Source organism: Mytilus galloprovincialis, chromosome 9 (assembly GCF_965363235.1).
Source record: "Mytilus galloprovincialis chromosome 9, xbMytGall1.hap1.1, whole genome shotgun sequence".
NCBI classification, from domain to species: domain Eukaryota; kingdom Metazoa; phylum Mollusca; class Bivalvia; order Mytilida; family Mytilidae; genus Mytilus; species Mytilus galloprovincialis.
The window spans coordinates 59543168-59564068 of NC_134846.1; the positions used below are offsets into that span (position 1 = coordinate 59543168).

General features: G+C 30.9%; 1 protein-coding gene across 2 annotated transcripts in view; it reads left to right on the forward strand.

Moving 5' to 3' along the window:
• Nucleotides 1-15699, forward strand: part of LOC143045451 (uncharacterized) — a 37257-nt gene extending 21558 nt beyond the window's left edge. Inside the window, exons 4-10 of one of the 2 annotated variants that reach the window (XR_012968955.1) lie at nt 1495-1578; nt 2124-2189; nt 2522-2584; nt 4336-4740; nt 5823-5858; nt 6436-6696; nt 13386-13524. Coding sequence is in view for 1 of the 2 variants with exons in the window: in XM_076217960.1 (XP_076074075.1) it covers nt 1495-1578; nt 2124-2189; nt 2522-2584; nt 4336-4740; nt 5823-5858; nt 13386-13542 (811 nt within the window). In the remaining variant the exon portion in view is untranslated. Of the gene's footprint in view, nt 1-1494; nt 1579-2123; nt 2190-2521; nt 2585-4335; nt 4741-5822; nt 5859-6435; nt 6697-13385 lie in introns of both variants that reach the window. The other variant, XM_076217960.1, reaches the window with a different exon arrangement.
• The last annotated feature ends 5202 nt before the right edge of the window (nt 15700-20901 follow it).

Below are 20901 nucleotides of genomic sequence, written 5' to 3' on the forward strand. Positions count from 1 at the left end.
AATTTTAAGGAAATTTTGCTGTTTTTGGTTATTATCTTGAATATTATTATAGATAGAGATAAACTGTAAACAGCAATAATGTTCAGCAAAGTAAGATCTACAAATAAGTCAACATGACCAAAATGGTCAGTTGACCACTTTAGGAGTTATTGCCCTTTATAGTCAATTTTTAACCATTTTTCGTAAATCTTAGTAATCTTTTAGAAAAATCTTCTCCTCTGAAACTACTAGGCCAATTTAACCAAACTTAGCCATAATCATCATTGGGGTATCTTGTTAAAAAAATGTGTCCGGTAACTCTGCCAACAAACCAAGATGGCCGCCATGGCTAAAAATAGAACATGGGGGTAAAATGCAGTTTTTGGCTTATAGCTCAAAAACCAAAGCATTAAGAGCAAATCTGACAGGAAGTAAAATTGTTGATCAGGTCTCGATCTATCTGCCCTGGAATTTTCAGATGAATCGGATAATTGGTTGTTAGGTTGCTGCCCCTGAATTGGTAATTTTGAGGAAATTTTGCTGTTTTTTTGTTATTATCTTGAATATTATTATAGATAGAGATAAACTGTAAACAGCAATAATGTACAGCAAAGTAAGAACTAAAAATAAGTCAGTATGACCAAAATAGTCAATTGACCCCCTAAGGAGTTATTGCCCTTCATAGTCAATTTTTAACAATTTTCTTAAAATTTGAAGATTTTCAATAACATTTTCCACAGAAAGTACTGTTATAGATAGAGATAATTGTAAGCAGCAAGAATGTTTAGTAAAGTAAGATCTACAAACACATCACCATCACCAAAACACAATTTTGTCATGAATCCATCTGTGTCTATTGTTTAATATTCACATAGACCAAGGTGAGCGACACAGGCTCTTTAGAGCCTCTAGTTTATTCATATGTCACAAATAAAAGTAAATTTGAATTGGTTTGATGTTTTATCCTTTTGAACTATCTACTTCAGAAGGTGTTTTTTTTAACGCCATTTATGTGCCTTATATTTTCTGGTCTGCGTCTGTTCGTTTGTCCGTTTGTTCGTTCGTTCATTTGTTGGTTCGTCCATCCGTCTGTCCCGCCTCAGGTTAAACTTAAAGATTTTGGTCGAGGTAGTTTTTGATGAAGTTATTGTCAAATTAAATTGAAAATTATATAGTACACATGTTCCCTTTGATATGATCTTTCTAATTTTAATGCCAAATTATAGACCCCCCCCCCTTTTTCACGGTCCACTGAACATAGAAAATGATAGTGGATGGGGCATCCGTGTACTGGAGACACATACTTGTTATTCATATATTATACTAATATTGTTGAAGTTGATGCTTTGTGGCTCCCTTCATTTCTGATGTTAAAAAAGTCCTACAACAGAATAAATTGTAGCTCACCTGGCCTGTTAGCACTTTTAGAAATATGTCAATAACTGTTATTGCAAAGTTTTAATTAAATGCATGAAAGAAAAAAAAGTAAATAGATTTGGATGTATGTATTTACAGACCAGATTCCAGATCACTCAGCAGATCAAGATCAAGGTCAAGACAAAGATTAAATAGAAGATCAAGGTCAAAGTCACATAAAAGGTTTGGATGTGTGGTTGCTGATATCATTATGATATCCTAGACAAGATAGCTGGCTTTGATATTTTTTCACATTGGTTCTACAGGGAAATCCACATTGATGAATAATGAAAGACCTTCTTCATTCACATCATTGTAATTTCCTAATTATCTCAAGGAGATTGACAAAACCTACTGTGGATTCATTATTTTTCGTTGGATACTAATTTTCGTGGATTTCGGGAACCATGAATTCTAATGTACAACGAATTATAAATCTTTTTTGAGAAGGTATGAAGACTTTGGCAAAACCATGAAATGAAATTTCCACGAAAATGCAAGTTCTCCTCAATCCACGAAAATTGATAGCCACGAAAATAAATGAATCCACAGTATTTGTAATGTGCAATTTAACAGAGAGTGTTTTTTTGTAAATACAAAATTTCATAGAAATGTTTCCTTTAACTTTGTGCATTCTATTTTCTGCATTTCCTGTTTTTTTAAATGATTAACAATTGTTAGAATACCCTTTATAATTTTATAATAAGAATTTGATGGTTTATTTACAGGTCAAGAAGTGCATCAAGAGACAGAAGAAAATCAAAATCCAGTACCAGTTCAAGTAAACGAAAGAGGTAACTTAGTGAAATGGTCTTAAAAAAAAGCCAGTAACAATCAAAATAGTGGTGAATACTAATATATCTGTGAAAACTGCTTTAAATCAAAGTCCGACAAAATTAAATTTAATGCTAATTCCAACTAAAGTTCAAAGTCTTGTTACATTCCACAGCCTCAGGGTTCAAGTGGTAGTGTGTTAGTCTGGAGTGTGTGAGGTACGGGGTTAAAAAAAAAACCCTACCCAGTCAAACCAAAGACTTTAAAAATTCACACAACATTAAGACTGAAACACTGATTGGTTTAGGGACCAACTAATATATTGAAATGATATTACATGTACATGTTTTAGGTCATCCTCCAGATCCAGGTCAAGAGATAGAAAAAGATCAAAAGAAAGAAGCAGTAAATCAGAGTAAGTTAACAATTACCTTGAAAATACTGAAAAAGAAACCCACCCTTACCTGTAGTTATACCGCCGCTTTTGAAACATAGGGGGTATGATTAGTTACAGAGTTTGCAATTGTCCCAATAGGAGAATTAATTTATCGAGTCAAAAAAAATCATATCAGGTAAGGCGAAGCAAAACCTGATATGAATTTTATTGACCCAATAAATTCTGTATTAGAACAGTTTAACGTTGGTAACGAATTTACCCTGATTTTGTTATATTACATATTAGTATATTCAAATTCAATATTTAGGACGATATCAACCAAATGTATTTTAGATATTTAATCTAAAACTGTGAAAAATCAAAAATATAAGTATTATAAAGCAACTCAAATTTTATTATTTTTATTAGGTCAATGGTTGAAGGGAGATAATTTCAATTGACGTAATAAATAAGGGAGATAATTACAATTGATGTAATAAAAAACTGTACTGAAATTTATTAGGACAATATCAGCCAATCAAATTGCGAGAAATTACTCTAAATCTGGATAAACTGTTTTACCACTGGTTGTCCGTCTATATGTGCCATTAATATTTATCATCACATCTTTCTCAGAATCTACATCATAAGTTGTAAAATTTGGTTTCAGGGTGAATATAAGTCAGCTATACTCTGTGATGCATTTTCAGTGAATTACTCAATAACTTCCTGGGCATGCAGGGTATCACCAGTGAACAGTAGCTCACAATTTCACTTGTTTATTACTGCAAAGACTGTTTTACTCATGACCATGAAGTCAGTTGGGGACTTTAGCATCCCATTCATGAAAATATCAATGATGAAATCAACATAGTGTTTACATAGGTTACAAAAGTAGTCATGGATGGAGAGTTGTCTCATTGGAACTCACACAACATCTTCGTATATCTATATGGTAACAGGATTTATCAAAGTGTTAACTAAGGAAAGAAAAGTTTATAAATTTTTTGGATATCAGGATTCTTATCATATATCGTTGGCTATCATAGGAGAATTTATTCTTACATGACACGGTTATGCATCTGACTTTGTCAATATTATTTACTCATACCTGAAAAATGAAAGAAAAACTACAACATATAACTTTAACTTATTGAAAACATTATTTGAAGATTAATTTGATATATACAATAAAATTGAAGAGGTTTAGGAGCAAGAAATAGATAGATGACAATGTCCCAAAGTCAAATTTACAGTTGAAAAATCACAAACATGTTTTTGTGTTAGGATTTCAATGAAAGTGTCATATATGGTTATAATACTGCTACGCTTTTCCTAATTCCTGGTGTCAAATAGATGTATTTACACTTGTATGCAAATTTGTCCACCATGTTGTAAAATCACACATAATGTAAACTTTGAAATCAAAATTTGATAATTTAATGTCACAATTAAAAAGTAATTGTATTTTTTACATCGAAAGGTTATGTAAAGCAAGTCTAAGGTTCTGAGACAAAATTCAGAAAATTACCAAAAGTGAAAATACTCTAATGTAGTAAGTCATTCTCCCATTTACAAAATGGCTAACAAAACAAACAAATCATTATGCTTTGACTTTATCCAAACTTGATATCTAGTTAGATGTCTTGGTTACAATTTTTTTGTTTTAAAGTTCATTATTTTAAAGAATAATTATACATTTTGTATATACTTTAAAGATACTTCTATCAACAATTTTTAAGTTTACATTGCATCATCTATTTCAAAGTATAATTTTTTGGCTTTTTCAGACGTAAATCAAAATCCCGCTCCAGAAGTAAATCTCCAAAAAGGAAATCCTCAAGGCGTAGCAGATCAAGATCAAAGCATGCATCCAAATCACCAGATAAGAAGAGAAAATCACTAGACAAGAAAAATAAATCACCAGAGAGAAACAATGAATCATTAGATGGAAAGAGTAAATCACCTGATAGAAAAAGTAAATCTCCAGAAAGAAGTAAATCTCTAGATAAGGGAAGTAAATCTCCAGAAAGAAGGAGTAATTCACCAGAAAGAAGGAGTAATTCACCAGAAACACAGAGTAAATCACCAGAAATGCAGAGTAAATCACCAGAGCACAATAATGTCTCAACATCTTCTAATGATTGTTCACCATCACCTACCAAATCTGATAAAATGGACCAGTCTGCTGAAAGGTAATTTTGTTTTGTAAACCAGCAATTCAATTGCATTTGAATTTTGATTTCTAATAAGGGATCCATCATATTAGTTGTTGACATCAACAGATTATTATTTGTTATGGAGCAGGAATCCTGCAGTTTACCCCTGATTTTGGTGGGATGATCTTGCTCAATGGTTGGTTTTCTGTGTAGTTTTTCGAGGACTCGTCTTTTTTTGTTTTTTAGGTAACTTTCCTTAATTGGCCAATGTGAGCTAGTGTAGTCTTTTGTACCAATCTTATGACTTTAAACCTTAAATAAAGATCTTCTGATCTGTATCCACTTGGTGTCAATCATTTTATTAGGTATCTAGTTTTAGATTTGTCCCATGTCATATACAGAAATTTATTCAGCAGATATGATTCCAAATACAAGATCTAAAATAAAAACATAAATTGACTCTTTTAGGAGTTATTGCCCTTATATGAAGAGTAATAACCAAATAAGGTGTCTTCCCCTTTATCTTGAATACTATTATAAATAGAGTAGTAGTATGATTAAAGAAGTCTATTGTACAGGCGCTCATTCATATCTCACAGATTATTATAATATGGTTAAGGTTAAGTTTTCTTGTCTTGGTCTGTTTCCCAATAACTATAACCAATAGGTTAACCATATTTGGTGTATGCTATGATTTTAAGGTAACATGTCTGTCTGTCTGTCTTCAAGGGTTCATATGGCCTTAACTTCTTGATTTGGATTAGTGGTATGTTAATTTTATGTTAAACTTTTTGTACAACCTTTGTCTCTAAGACTTTCAATGTAAATTCAATCAACATTGTTGCAAGACAAATCTAGCTCACATTGACATCTGTTCTTGGGATAGTTTCTTTTATGGTGAAATTTTGAATCATAAAAATTAAAGTAATAGAGCAATAGTACTGCAATAATGCTACATCAATTGACCAAAAGTCTGAAATTTGTTATCTGCAAATTAGACATGTTAGAAACAAACTCATTCAACTGTCAAATATGCATATTGAATTATACAAATGTAACACTAAATGATATAATCGGAATTTTGATGTCCTAATTAAATGAAACTTTTTTATTTTCAGTGATACGAAACCAGATGAAAGTATAGACAATCAAGGGTAGGTATAATCTGTTTTAAATATTTTTAGGGGAAAATCACTCCTTTTATAACTTGCCTACAAGAATCTTATGAATAATTAGAGCTATATGTTAAAACAGTTTCCTATTCTCTTTAATTTTGAAATATGACCTGACAAGTTATTGAAGTAAAATTTGAATTATATTTCCTTTGTCAGATCTTTTGATTTAAAAAGTGTCCCTTTTTAATGACAAAATATATTTTTGGAAAAAATAAATGAAAAAAAATATGAAACATTTGATAGACATAGAAAAATATGCGTGTTTTAGGATGATTTTGAAATGAACATTTTTGCTGTAAAAAATTGAGCTTGATCTAAACACACACGTTTTGAAGTTTTCCCCTTGTTTGAAAATTATTCATCAATTAAGTTAGAAGCAAATATGCATACATCATTTCTATACAAAAATTGTTTGATATAAAGTATTATCAAGTGCAATCAGGTTTATTTTAAGAATATCAATGTTTGGGAAATTAAAAAAATATTTTTAACCTAGACATTTTTAGTACTTAGTTTATTGTGACATGTGTGTTATAACTGGTCTATCAACATTTAGCTTTGCTCCAAGGAGTATGAACTCACCCACATGAAAAACTACTACTCAGTAACAAACTCAAAGGCAGCCTACTCAGGATCAATAACTCATGTCAGAGACCAAGGGGTAGATAACACACTATCAGGAACAATAACTCATGTCAGTGACCAAGGGGAGATAATCCACTATCTCAAAAACATACTCAATACCACCACAACCATACTACTCATGCTGATAGTTAAAAGCCAAATCTCAGAAGATTTCTTTACTTATATTATCCATGTGAGTAGCACTGGTCGGAGAAACTAACAATGTTTTTACTAACATTTTTTTTTCTGGCTAGAATACCCTTCATTTACTTAATGGAAATCTATATGTCAACTTTTGCCTTGTGCACCTTCTTCTTTTGCTTGGCACATTTTCTTCTTTTTATGATAGTTACTGGTTAGTATTGAAATGTTTTAATGATATATTTGCACTTAAATTACAAGTCAATAAAATGATGGTGAAAAAAACATATTTATTATTTAATTTTTTAAAACTTGTGTACAAAAAGTTTTCTCTTTGTTGAAGTTTCTTATACTGTGGATTCAAGTATTTTCTTTGATTCAAATTTTCATTGAATGGGGAAAAATTTTAACATTTATAGATATTTGATCTTTAGGTTTTGCCAAAATATGTATAAACATCTATAGAAATTTGGCTCTGTTGAACATATGAATTTACCCACGAAGGTTTCCATAAGTGATAATGTATCCACAGTATTTAGTATTAGTAATTGATTGTAAGAAGATCTCCCATATATATTTTTATAAAGGTATCTGTTTAATAACAACAAACTTTTTTTTCTTCATTAATTCGAAGAAACATATATTTGAACACATACTGAGATAAAAGTTGACAGTTAGATTTTCATGTTTGCTTTTGTTGTTTATAGCCAGTATTTATTCACTGACGTTTTGTTCCCTATGTTTTGTTGTTGTAAAAATTACTTTGAACCTTTTGTGAAATATATCAAAAGTAAATAGTCATACAATACTTTTATAGAGATTTTTTGAAGCAGTTTATTTTGTTTTATTTATGCATGTGAAAAAAGATCATTGTCGTCACATATTACATTTGTAATACCTTTTGTAATTTAAGTTTTTCACTTTTAAATTATTTTTATTTTCTATTGGAAGTGCAAGCATACTTTTAAATTTTTGTGACATCATGCCTTGACAAAATTTAGGACTGACATATGACCTTCTTGGATACATATATGGCAAATGGTGTCAGAAATTCTGAAATTTGATTTTATGGGTAAAATTCACAACAAGAATTGCATGGAAAATGGACACAGAAATGTTTTAAAGAAAAAGTTTTGTCCAGAATTTATGGCATGACCTAGCAGAAAGAACTAATAAGATATCATTACATTTAAACTGAGTGCATGTGTACTGATACCAGAACCACCCTGTATCACATGGAAGTTAACATTTCAATGTTTATTTAGGAGGAAAACTGAGTGGTTTTCTTGGGTGATATATGATAAACAAATAGAGTTGTGCCTTTATGTGTCACGTAACAAACATTTCAAAGTCAAAGAAAGGAATTGAAGACACAACTAGTTTTGCACAATTGAATAGAAGCGAAATGAACTTAATTTTTTATTAGAAATCAAAAGTGGAACAGCTTAAGAAATAAAACAATATATTTTTAAACCAACTTGTGAGAACAGTATGAATATAAGACAGAATTAAAAAAAAAAGTATGGGTGACATTGAAGTGATAAATGTAAAAAAAGGTTTGAAATGGTAAAGAAAAGATCGATGTGATATTGCTTACTACACTCAACTTAAAGTGTACAAATCAAAATATAACCAGATGCTCTGCAGGGCGCAGTTTTATACGACCGCAGAGGTTGAACCCTGAACGGTTGGGGCTAGTATGGACACAACATTCAAGCTTGATTCAGCTCTAAATTTGGATTGTGATTAAATAGTTGACACAGCATAGGTTTCGAACACAGACTGAATGTGGTCTTACTCTAATGAACTTAAAATATTTTTTTGCCTTTGAGCAATTCACTATGCTGTTGAATATTAATCCTCTCAAAAAAATGTTTGAAGAAATTTTCTTTTTATTTATGAAATCTGAAATGAGAAAAATTTAACCCCCCCCCCCCCCCCCCATTTTTTTTTCACATCCCCCTTTCCCTTTTTCCAAAACTGATCTCAATTCAAATTTCTAATGGAGTTTGCAACAATAACTACTCATTTAAATACATCATAAAATATTAAAATGTAACAAAAGGTGCTTGTTATCACTGAATGGTAAAGATTGTTTTAATTTATCAGTTGGTAGTAAAAGTGAATATACATTGTATATTGTATAAAACAATGATTTAAGTTGATTCAACTACTATTCTGGACAAAGAAAGATAACTCCAATCAATTGAAAATTTCTTGCTATTGCACAATATTGTGCAATTAGATATTTCTGGCTATTGCGCAATACTGTGCAATTGAAAATATTTGCTATTGCACAATACTGTGCAATTGAATATTTCTTGCTATTGTGCAATACTGTGCAATTGAAAATTTCTTGCTATTGCACAATACTGTGCAATTGAAGATTTTTTGCTATTGCTGAATACTGTGCAATTGAAAATTTCTTGCTATTGCACAATACTTAATATAATAATTTTGGACCCTGATAGTGATTTGAACCAACTTGAAAACTGGGCCCATAATCAAAAATCTAAGTACATGTTTAGAATCAGCATATCAAAAAAGCCCAAGAATTCAATTTTTGTTAAAATCAAACTTAGTTTAATTTTGGACCCTTTGGACTTTAATGTAGACCAATTTGAAAATGGGACTAAAAATTAAGAATCTACATACACAGTTAGATTTGACATATCAAAGAACCCCAATTATTCAATTTTTGATGAAATCAAACAAAGTTTAATTTTGGACCCCGATTTGGACCAACTTGAAAACTGGGCCAATAATCAAAAATCTAAGTACATTTTTAGATTCAGCATATCAAAGAACCCCAAGGATTCAATTTTTGTTAAAATCAAACTAAAGTTTAATTTTGGACCCTTTGGACCTTAATGTAGACCAATTTGAAAACGGAACCAAAAATTAAGAATCTACATACACAGTTAGATTCGGCATATCAAAGAACCCCAATTATTCAATTTTTGATGAAATCAAACAAAGTTCAATTTTGGACCCTTTGGGCCCCTTATTCCTAAACTGTTGGGAACTAAAACTCCCAAAATCAAACCCAACCTTCGTTTAGTGGTCATGAACCTTGTGTTTAAATTTCATAGATTTCTATTTACTTATACTAAAGTTAGGGTGCGAAAACCAAGAATAATACTTACTTGGGCCCCTTTTTGGCCCCTAATTCCTAAACTGTTCAGACCTCAACTCCCAAAATCAATCCCAACCTTCCTTTTGTGGTCATACACCTTGTGTCAAAATTTCATTGATTTCTATTAACTTATACTAAAGTTATTGTGCGAAAACCAAGAATTATGCTTATTTGGGCCCTTTTTTGGCCCCTAATTCCTAAACTGTTTGAACTAAAACTTTTAAAATCAATCCCAACCTTCCTTTTGTGGTCATAAACCTTGTGTAAAAATTTCATAGATTTCTATTCACTTAAACTAAAGTTATAGTGCGAAAACCAAGAAAATGCTTATTTGGGCCCTTTTTGGCCCCTTATTCCTAAAATGTAAGGACCATGTTAAAATTTCATAGATTTCTATTCACTTTACTAAAGTTAGAGTGCGAAAACTAAAAGTATTCAGACGATGACGACGCAGACGACGACGCCAACGTCATACCAATATACGACCAAAAAATTTTCAATTTTTGCGGTCGTATAAAAACAATTTGACTGGTGATCTGGATGTGGGATATTGCTTACTTCACTCAACTTAAAGTGAACAAATCAAAATATAAAAACAATTTGACTGGTGATCTGGATGTGGGATATTGCTTACTTCACTCAACTTAAAGTGTACAAATCAAAATATAAAAACAATTTGACTGGTGATCTGGATGTGGGATATTGCTTACTTCACTCAACTTAAAGTGTACAAATCAAAATATAAAAACAATTTGACTGGTGATCTGGATGTGGGATATTGCTTACTTCACTCAACTTAAAGTGTACAAGTCAAAATATAAAAACAATTTGACTGGTGATCTGGATGTGGGATATTAATTGGATATATCTAAATGGTCTAAATGAGGGTTAACAAACTTGAAATTATTTCAAAAACATATTTACTTGATAAAACCTTTAAATACATGTAGTTCCATATTGAAACTTTGATAACAAATAAAAATTGAAGTTGTAAAGTTATGTTAAAGCGGAATCAATTGTATGCTAGCCTAGATTAACAGTATACTTCATGCAAAGCTGGACAAACCTAAGCTTGTTTAGTCAGTGGAACATATAATAGAAGTGCATATTGAATGAGGAAGAAAAAATTCTACTAAATGCCAAATGAATTAGCAATATTATGAGGAACACTGAATATAATATATATATTTAAATAAAAAATAATTACCGGTTTTATGGAGATTTAAATAAAAAAACAAAGGTTATACATGTTTGCTCATGCAAAAAAAACCCCAGTAAACAGAGTTTTAGCTTTTAATGTAAGTACTCCTTCATTAATTTATTTTTCATCAAGCCTTGTGATTTTGTTTTGTATACTAGTTGTAATGGTATGTTAGTGCTTTTGAAACATGTATGAGTAGATCTACAGTAAATCTTTATTATGATCTGACTTACTTTTATCCATTTGTACTATTTCTTATATACATTGTGTATTTGATAATTTGTATAAAATTCCGGACCATATTTTGAAAAAGAAAGGGAAAAGAAAAAAGTACAGTGTAGTTCATTCCTGACACAAAATCCCTACACACTCATGGAAAAAACAAATAGGAATTTCTCTTTAAATTGCTATTCTTCATCTTGTTGAATAATTGAGTTTCAATGCATTCTGAACAAATGAAAACCTGCATCTTTCTGAAAATAGATAAAGTCTTACTTCTGTGTAGTATTTTTCCCAATATAATAAAAACATCACAAAATTTTCTTAATTACTGGATAGAAAAAGATTTCTATAACTAAATGAAGAGAAGATAATAAAGTTTGACTGTAAACATGTAGAGTGTTGTACAGTTTAATAGTAAAAGAATTTAAATTATATACGAATATTCAAGCTTAAATAATTATATTGTTAAAGTTAGCTTAATATACTTTTCAGTGGTATTAGCTGTTTTGTGGGGTATTTACATTATGATACATGTAGTGTACACATCTTTTGCTCGAATATTACATTTACAGATTTGTAGGTCAGCCTATTGTCAGTTGCACAGATAAAGCTTCTGAACAAGTTGAATTCTTCAACCTTAACCATTGTAAGAACACATCCCTGTTTGAAGATGGACATTTGACCAAATATTCAGTCTTTCTAGATTTGCTTCATTTGGATCTGCAACCTAAAATAGTCCTTCCAAAAGTGTATTTAAGTTTATATAAACATGATAGGTATTATAGTCATTTTCTTGCAGGTTTTCACTGTTTTTGAAAGTTGCATACCTCTACCGCTTGGGCCAGATAAAGAAGGGAAACTCACCCCTTCATAATTGCAATTTTGCTCAGATTTCAATTTTTAGAGTTCAAATTTGTACTCAAACTACACCGTAAATTTTATGAACAAAAAACAATAAACACCCTGCTTTCAGTTTTAAATCAATATCAAACAGTTAACCTTAAAAAGTATGGAGAACCTAATTTTAAATTTAGGGAGAGGCAGTAATATAACAGCCATTGCATGGTAAGGCTTAAGCAGACTAGTTGCTTCCCACCATAATTGATTACAAAAAATAGAATAAAAATCAGAACCTGTCTATATTGATAATTACCATATAAACTACACATTAAATAATATTAAAAATATTATTTTTTTGTACTGTATTTTGTTTTTATTTGCATGTTAGACTGTAGCTTTATATCCAGCATATTTTATAGCTACAATATGGTTAATTCTTATTAGGTTAGTCAAAACAGATAAATTTCTTTGTCTGTAGATTTAACTCAATCTTCCAATAATTTTTATAATACTTTTATATTTACATGTGTAGTTATTTAAATCTGAACTTTAATTTAAATTGTATATGCTTACTCTGTATGGTTCATGTAAAAGGATTTTTTATGATCTCGATAGCAAATATAAAAACTGGTTAAGACCTTTCCCAGAAAAAAAATATACCCTTTGTTCACTCTCAAACTCTTTCTTTCATTAAAATAAGAATAAACATTGGAAAAAACTCAAAATCTGTGCACTTAAGAAAGAATTCATCATGACCTAATTAGTCATTAAAGTTTATGTAAGCATTCTGATGTGTACTGTTGAAGATATAGGGCTTAGCATAGTTGTCAAATGTGCTTACAGTGCATTATTGTTTTCATTTGAAAGCAGAATTCATTTAATTTTGAAAGTATAATTCAAAAATAAAAAAAGGAAATTGTGAACTTGGCTCTGACCATTTATCCAATACCAAGAAGCAACAGTTGATTAATTACTGATATGCAATATGACATTGTTTGCACTTAAACAAATTTAGAATGCACATATTTATTTTGCATACATTTTCAGATCACGATAATCCTTTACACAACCACATATAGTCCTGTTTATCTTTAAAAAACTGTTAAATGATGAGTGTAAAACCAACTTTTACATGGTTATGGTACTTTCTCTTGAAAATACAGGACATGTGCCTGTCAGAATATTGGTAGCATTTATCTTTCTGTCTTCTTCTATTTTCTCTCTATAGAAAAGTTCAAATTCTTTTAGGAGACAGAAGTGTTTTACAATTTTACTTATAAATCCGCCTATCCTATTTTTCTTCTTTTTAAATTTGATAATAATGAATGTTGGATTTTTTCAGGTCTGTTTCTGAAGACCATGTTGATACATCGCATGTCACAGATGCTTCAAATGCCACAGATGTTTCGCATGCCACAGATACATCCCATACCATGGATAGAACAGACCCAGACATTGGTCAAAAACCAGATGACAATGACTCCAATGGGGAGTCGTAGATATTATAAATTGTGATACGAAAGACAGAATCAAAAGGCGATAGAAAGAATTATATACAAGAGTTATATGTGCAGTTATGCAGAAGACAATTATATTTAATATTTTGTTATATAAATTTAAAATTTGTTTATTTTATTTTACTGTTAAATCTCTAAAAACCATCATTGAATATACACCATTTTAAAGTTGAAGATGATAAGTGAATTTTGTAAGTAATCGTTATTTATTGTATAAATAGTTTAGGGGGTAAAGATATGTATTTTGTATTTTTTAGTTTTCATCAGAACTGACCCTTTTGGTCAGTGTGAGCTTTTCTCACTTAGAATCAATTGTTTATACATATATTATGAAAAAATGTATTTAAAAAACAAGATCACTTTATGTTCTTTTTATAAACCTCTATAAGATGGTTCTTAGAACCTAGTGAAGAAGGCTTTTTACTCATGAACGATATCATGATATGCATGCAACCAGATCTGTGATATGTTATCTAAAACCTTACCAGTGTCATGTTTTGTGTGCTTTCTATATGATGCAGGTATTGACAAAATTTAAAAAAAATGGGGTTATTGTTGTAAAAGAGAAAAATGTTATGCCCCCCCACAGTAGAGAGAAGATTCACTTTTAGCTGGTTTTGAAAAGTTTTTCAAGTTCAAGCCGCTTTGTAAGAAACCAAAACTTGTTAACTGATGTTATTTTTTAATCATTTGTCAGTGAAAGTAATATGTTAATAGTTACTACATCATTTCAGTTCCCAACTATTTAATTCCATGCTTAAATGTCTAACTACCTGTTGTTTTGTTGTGGTTTTTTTTAGAGAAAAAAAAAGGTGATATTATGATTCAATCATATATTTGAAATTGAATTTAAAATAAAAACAAGTTCTTTACCGAAACAGATATCATCACACCATCTAGAAATACAATGTTTCAGAAAGAAATTTCTACTATTTTAGTGACTTATTTAGCTTTTCATTTATCCATTTCAAAGAAATCCATTGTCAATTTTAATGTATGTCACTTCACAGCTCAGCAAAAAAAAAATTCCCCACAACGGGTATTTCACATTTGTGTGACTTTGTTAAAGTATTGTGTCTATGTCGGTATCTTTCAAAATAATGAAAAACAAATGATATTTTACTGCTACAATCCTATGTTTTTGTACAAAACAATTTCGCTAAAACTAGGTCATTGTGACCTACATATCGTGTATTGAAATATTTTTTTGAATGTCTCATTCTTGTTTGAAAGTCACATCATCTAGTAAAACAATGTTTTTGAAAGGAATTTGTAGTATTTGAGTATTATGAATGATAGTTTATGAATACTCATACATGTAACTTTTTTAGTCTAAATTGTCAACCATGATATTTTATCTCTTTGGCAACAACAATTTGGATTTTTTCAAAGAACAAAACACTTTGGCTGCAATGAAACTTGTACATAGTAAGAAAAAGAAACATGATGAGTTTTGTTGACAGACAAGATTCATTGTTTGTAGACTTCTCTTTTGAGATCTTTACAAATAATGTAAACACAAAAATTGGATAAACAGAAATAATTCACAAATAAATAAAAATTCTCACAGCTTGATGATAACTTAGAATGAACATTGATAAATTAGTTTAGAAATGTGGTTGTTTACATTTATAGTTTGTATATTTAATAATGATTTAATTGTTTGGGGTTGCAATCACAAAAAAAATGTATTTAGATAATTATTGAAATGGGTAGTTTTGGTAATGGGTATAATTAGTTCTAGATTGCTCAAACATCTGATGGTTTTTGTTTTGTTTTGCATAGACCATGTGACATCATAAAGCATTCGATGTAGAAAACTAAAAAAATGATAACGCTGACTTTGGACAACAAGTTTGTGATTATTAATTGTAAAAGATTCTTTGTCACACAGTTAAGATAGACCATTCATTTCCTTATTTAACTTTTATCCACCAATATGTATATTTTTTCTTCACTGATTTCCCCTGTCAGAAGTCAGAGCAATTTGAGACTAAGGAATAGTGTGCATAAATGTAGTAAATGGTTAAAATATGTTTTATGCATTCAGGTATACATTAGTGAAGATTGAGAAATTAAGTGATTTTCATTTTAATTTATGTTGTTTGTAAACAGATGACAATTAAAAATTATCTGTTAGCTTTTAGTTTTCCTTTTTACCATACATAGATAAACAAGAGTGCTCACGCTGAAATGGCTCACTTTCTTTACTTATCATTAATTTTATTTTGATAGTCCTAAAGTAAATATAAAGCTTTACTACTAGAATCACTTAAACTTAACACATCCAAGAAAATGAGGTCAAGTTCAGATAAACCAAACCAGAAATACATGTACACCTTACAATCATTCAATAACTCATTATAGCTGACCCATTGCTTATAATTTCTAAGTAATAGACTTAAGGTGGCACCTAACACTACAGGGAGATAACTCTGTAAAATCAGCTAAGCGTTTTAATTACGTTGTGTTGTTAAGGGAATATTAAGCTTTTCAATGATCAAAATTAGTGTTTGTCAAACTGCTATATAACCAGTGTAAATTTTCTGATAAAACTGTTGGTTCAATTTTTCTAAAAATTTTATATTTTTGTCAATGGGTCAAAGTAAATACTTTGTAAAATTTTTAAGAAAATTAAACGAGCCAAATTAATTTTAGTCAAAGTGTTGGGTACCACCTTAACCAAGAAAACTAAACATTCAATGAACCATGCAAATGAGGTCAAGGTAAACTGAACCATAAAAGACAGACATGTACACCTTACAATCAATCTTTGCATTAAATATAGTTGTTCTATAGCTTAAAGTGTCTATGAAACAACCTTAACCATGAGGTCAAGGTCAGATGATACCTGCCAGACAGATATACGCCTTACAATCCTTCCATACAACAAATATAGTTTACCTATTGCTTATAGTTTAAGAAAAACAGACCAAAACACAAAAACGTAACAGTGAGCAATGAACCGTGAAAATGAGGTCAAGGTCTAATAAAACCTGTTATACTGACAAGTACATCATAAAATATTTCCATTCACCAGATATAGTTGCATAAAGTATTAGAAAATAAGATCAAATCACAAAAACTTAACTTTGACCACTAATCCATGAAAATGAGGTCAAGTTCATGACAACTGCCAGTTTGACATGTACACCTTACAATCATTCCATACACCAAATATAGTAGACCATAGTAATATATTTCATTTCGTTTGAAATTGGGGTTTTCCCGTTAGGTATTTGTAGTAATTATATATAGATGGGAACTAGTGTAACTAGTTTTGGAACTAGTTCTGCAAGAGTATGTACTATTTATAAAGTCTGATGTTACGTGTACAAGGCACGAGAAAAGTTTTGGCGGTTTCTACGGGTGGGGTACTATATAAAGTTTGGCATTTAAATGTATTAGTATCGAAGGTGCTCGCAGTTAGGTCGTATAGTACGAAGTTAGTCACATTAATGGCTGCTATGTTTATTACATGTATTTATATTATGTTGTTTGTATCGAAGAAACTTGTATTATAGAGTGAAATAAAATTTGTATCGCAAGAGAAGATAATAATGTTACTGCGAGCAACTAACTCTATTTCTGTGTTTGTTTTGTTTTAAGCCTATTGAATTTAGAGTAGAAATACTTTAAATTCGGACGAGCAGGGCGAGGGAGAATTTAAGACCATGAAAACTTAACCTTGTCCACTGATCTATGGAATGAGGTCAAGGCAATGAAAACTGTCTGAAGGGCGTGAGGACCTTGCAAGGTAGGCACATACCAAATATAGTTAGCATATTACTCATAATCAGAGAGAAATTAACATTACAAAAAATCTCAGCTTTTTAGCTCACCTGTCCCAAAGGTTCAAGTGAGCTTTTCTCATAACTTGGCGTTGTCATCAGTCGTCGTCGTTAACTTTTTACATTTTGAACTTCTTCTAGAGAACCACTGAATTCAATGAAACCAAACATGGCATAAATGTTCCTTATAAGGTGCTGAACAAGTGTTGTTACTTTGTAGCTGATCCATCATCCAAGATGGCCACCAGCGGGGGACTTAGTTTAACATAGGACCCTATAGGAAATATACATGTATACAAATGTCTTCTTTTAGAGAACCACTCAATGGAATGAAACCAAACATGGCATGAATGTTCCTTATGAGGTGCTGACCAAGTGTTGTTACTTTGTAGCCGATTCATTATCCAAGATGGCCGCCAGCAGGGGGACTTAGTTTAACATAGGACCCTATGGAAAATGCATACAAATGACTTCTTTTAGAGAACCACTGAATGGAATAAAACAAACCAAAACATGAATGTTCCTTTTGAGGTGCTGACCAAGTGTTGTTACTTTGTAGCCGATCCATCATCCAAGATGGCCGCCAGCGGGGGACTTAGTTTAACATAGGACCCTATGGGAAATACACACAAATGTCTTCTTTATCCTGAACAATTTCCCTGATAACTGCAATATGTGAAATGAGGTCCAGGTTTTATGACATGTTTGACCATGTGTTTATGATATATCCTTGTACAACCATACCATACATCAGTGTTGACCTACCTAGCATGGATTTTACAAAAGTGCACCTTACAATCATTCCATACACCAAACATAGATGATGTTCTGCCTCAAGTATTTGGGAATCAAACCAAATCGTATGACTTCAACCTTGATCACAGATCAATCAAATGAGGTTGAGGTCACCTAAGCCCTGTTGGGTACACAGTTAGGCCTTGCAAGGATCCCATATACCAAATATAATTACCATATTACTCATTATAAGTGAGAAATTTTCTTCACTTTAGAAACTTGTTCAAGCTGGTATGAAACCATGAAAAGAAGGGTAATGACAATGGACATATTACAGACCAAAAGTTCATAAGGTTTTCTATACAAAGAATGTAAAAAGTAAAATCACAAAAATACTGAACTTAGAGGAAAATCAATTCGGAAAGTCCATAAACACATGACAAAATCAAATAACAAAGCGCATCAAAAACGAATGGACAAGAACTGTCATATTCCTGACTTGGAACAGGCATTTTGAAATGTAGAAAATGGTGGACTAAACCTGGTTTTATAGCGCTAACCCTCTCACTTTAACATACAGGTCTTCTTACTTTTGAAATATACCGTTAAATTTTCAACAAAGTTCAGGCTGTTTCTGCTGGATAAGCGCTAGGTGAATAAAAAGGGTAAAGGTCATCAGTTAAGGGAGTACTATCTATAAGGAGTCAAATGGCAATAGACTTTTTTCATATTACCTACTTTTGACTCCGAAGTTTATATATAAACTTGTTATTCAAGATTGCCTTTGTTTCCCATCGTCATGTTTGATGCAGTTATTGTCATTGAAAAGTATAAAGCAGTTATTTTCATTGAAAAGTGTGAATAATAATGCAACATCCTAAAAAAAATATCAACTTGGGTATTGCAAGTAAGCTCCACAATGTTACCTTTCTCCATCAGATAAAGCAGTAGCAAATTTGGATAAAAACAAGAATGTGTCCCAAGTACACAGATGCTCTATCCGCACTATCATTTTCTATGTTCAGTGGACATGGGATTAAATCTCAAATTGGCATTAAAATTAGAAAGAACATATCAGAGGGAACATTTTTACTAAGTTTCCAGTTGATTGGACTTCAACTTCATCAAAAACTACCTTTACCAAAAACTTTTACCTGAAGTGGGACAGACGAACGAACGCATAGACCAGAAAACATAATGCCCATAAATGGGGCATAAAAAAACAAGGATGCACACAATAGCATTCAATTTTGATGAGGGGATTTCAGGATAAATGGGTACAAATATGTGTAGGTGTGTGCAAATATGACACAAGTGCATCCTTGAAGAAATGAAATAGGATGTGGTGAAATATTACAAAAGTCTGTAAGGTGGTTCAGAAGCAGTTGGGATAAAAAAAAGTGGGGCAGACAGATTGATAAATAATAACAGACTCACTCTTCAATCACTTATATCATTCACTTCAGAAAGAAGAAGTATAAAAATAATTTGATATTATTTCATGTTAGATTGATCTCACATAAATAGTTTGTTATTTCTTGTCTCACTTCTCTCACTTCATCACAGGCAAGAGAAAAAACGAACACTGTAAGATGGATACACCATGATTTATTTGGCATGTTTCATAATGTCCAGCACTTATGATGATTGCATAGAATCAGCACCAGCATAAAAAACAACATTAAAACAGATAGGACTTTAACCATACATATATTTCTTCAGATCTTTACCAAAAAATTGCATCTTATCCTCATTGTTCCATTCTGTTATTGATTGCTTATTCTTGGCATGAATAATCATTCTATTAATTGAGTCAAAATTAGTAAATTGTTCTATGTCAATAAAGCAATGCTTATAAATTATTCAGTAAAGTTATTGAACTAAATTAACATTATTTGATCATAATTTGTTAAATGGGCTAAGATCTATATTACATGTACTATATCTTTACAATTATAAGGTGTTTTAAAGAAAAACCAACATAAATTGTGAATTTTTCTATTGATTCACACTGGCACCAATAAAAAAATCAGTTACGTTGATAATATGGCCTTTTTCTAATCTGTTTTAAGCAGCTCACTCAAAAGTTCTACACCAAAATCTCAACATTGCACATAGATAAATGCTGGAAAATTTAATACAAAATACATAAAAACTTGAAAGAAATAATTGGTTTTCTACAAAAGTTCTGTTTGTGAGAAATTGCACTAAAAAATTTACATAACAAAATACCTTGTACAAATTTACATGTTAGTTCACAAAATTTGAAGTAAAAAGTGCTTGTCATAAAGCAAATCTGGGGCTTATCCTGTCTGCCAATATATAAAACATACTGCAACTTAGGGAACACTCAGTAACAAAATAGTGGAAACCTATACTTATATCAATTATGAAGATAGTTTGCATCACATGAAGATGAAGATAACATAAGTATACATGTACCAGTCTTATAATGTTAAATTGGTTGGCAGTTGTAAAGGGCCCTTCTTGTATTGGGAGTAAAATTTCCAAAGTTGAGATTATATAATAATTTGTCCCTGCCTCAGATAAGTGAATGGGTGAAAAAAACTGTTTTGACTATTTTATAGGAAATGAATAAGGGTGTACAAAGCCAAACAAAAGTGGACAAGCATTTAACAATAAAATCAGATTAATTAGAGATCTCTTTATATTTCATCATTTCATTCTTTTACCAAATAAATGTGTCAAAAAAACCATGTGATATTATTTTACTTGGTTAATTTCTACTTTTACGTAATACTGAAACTCTTTGGTGACATTTATTTGAGCAGAAACCACATGAAAAAATACCCAA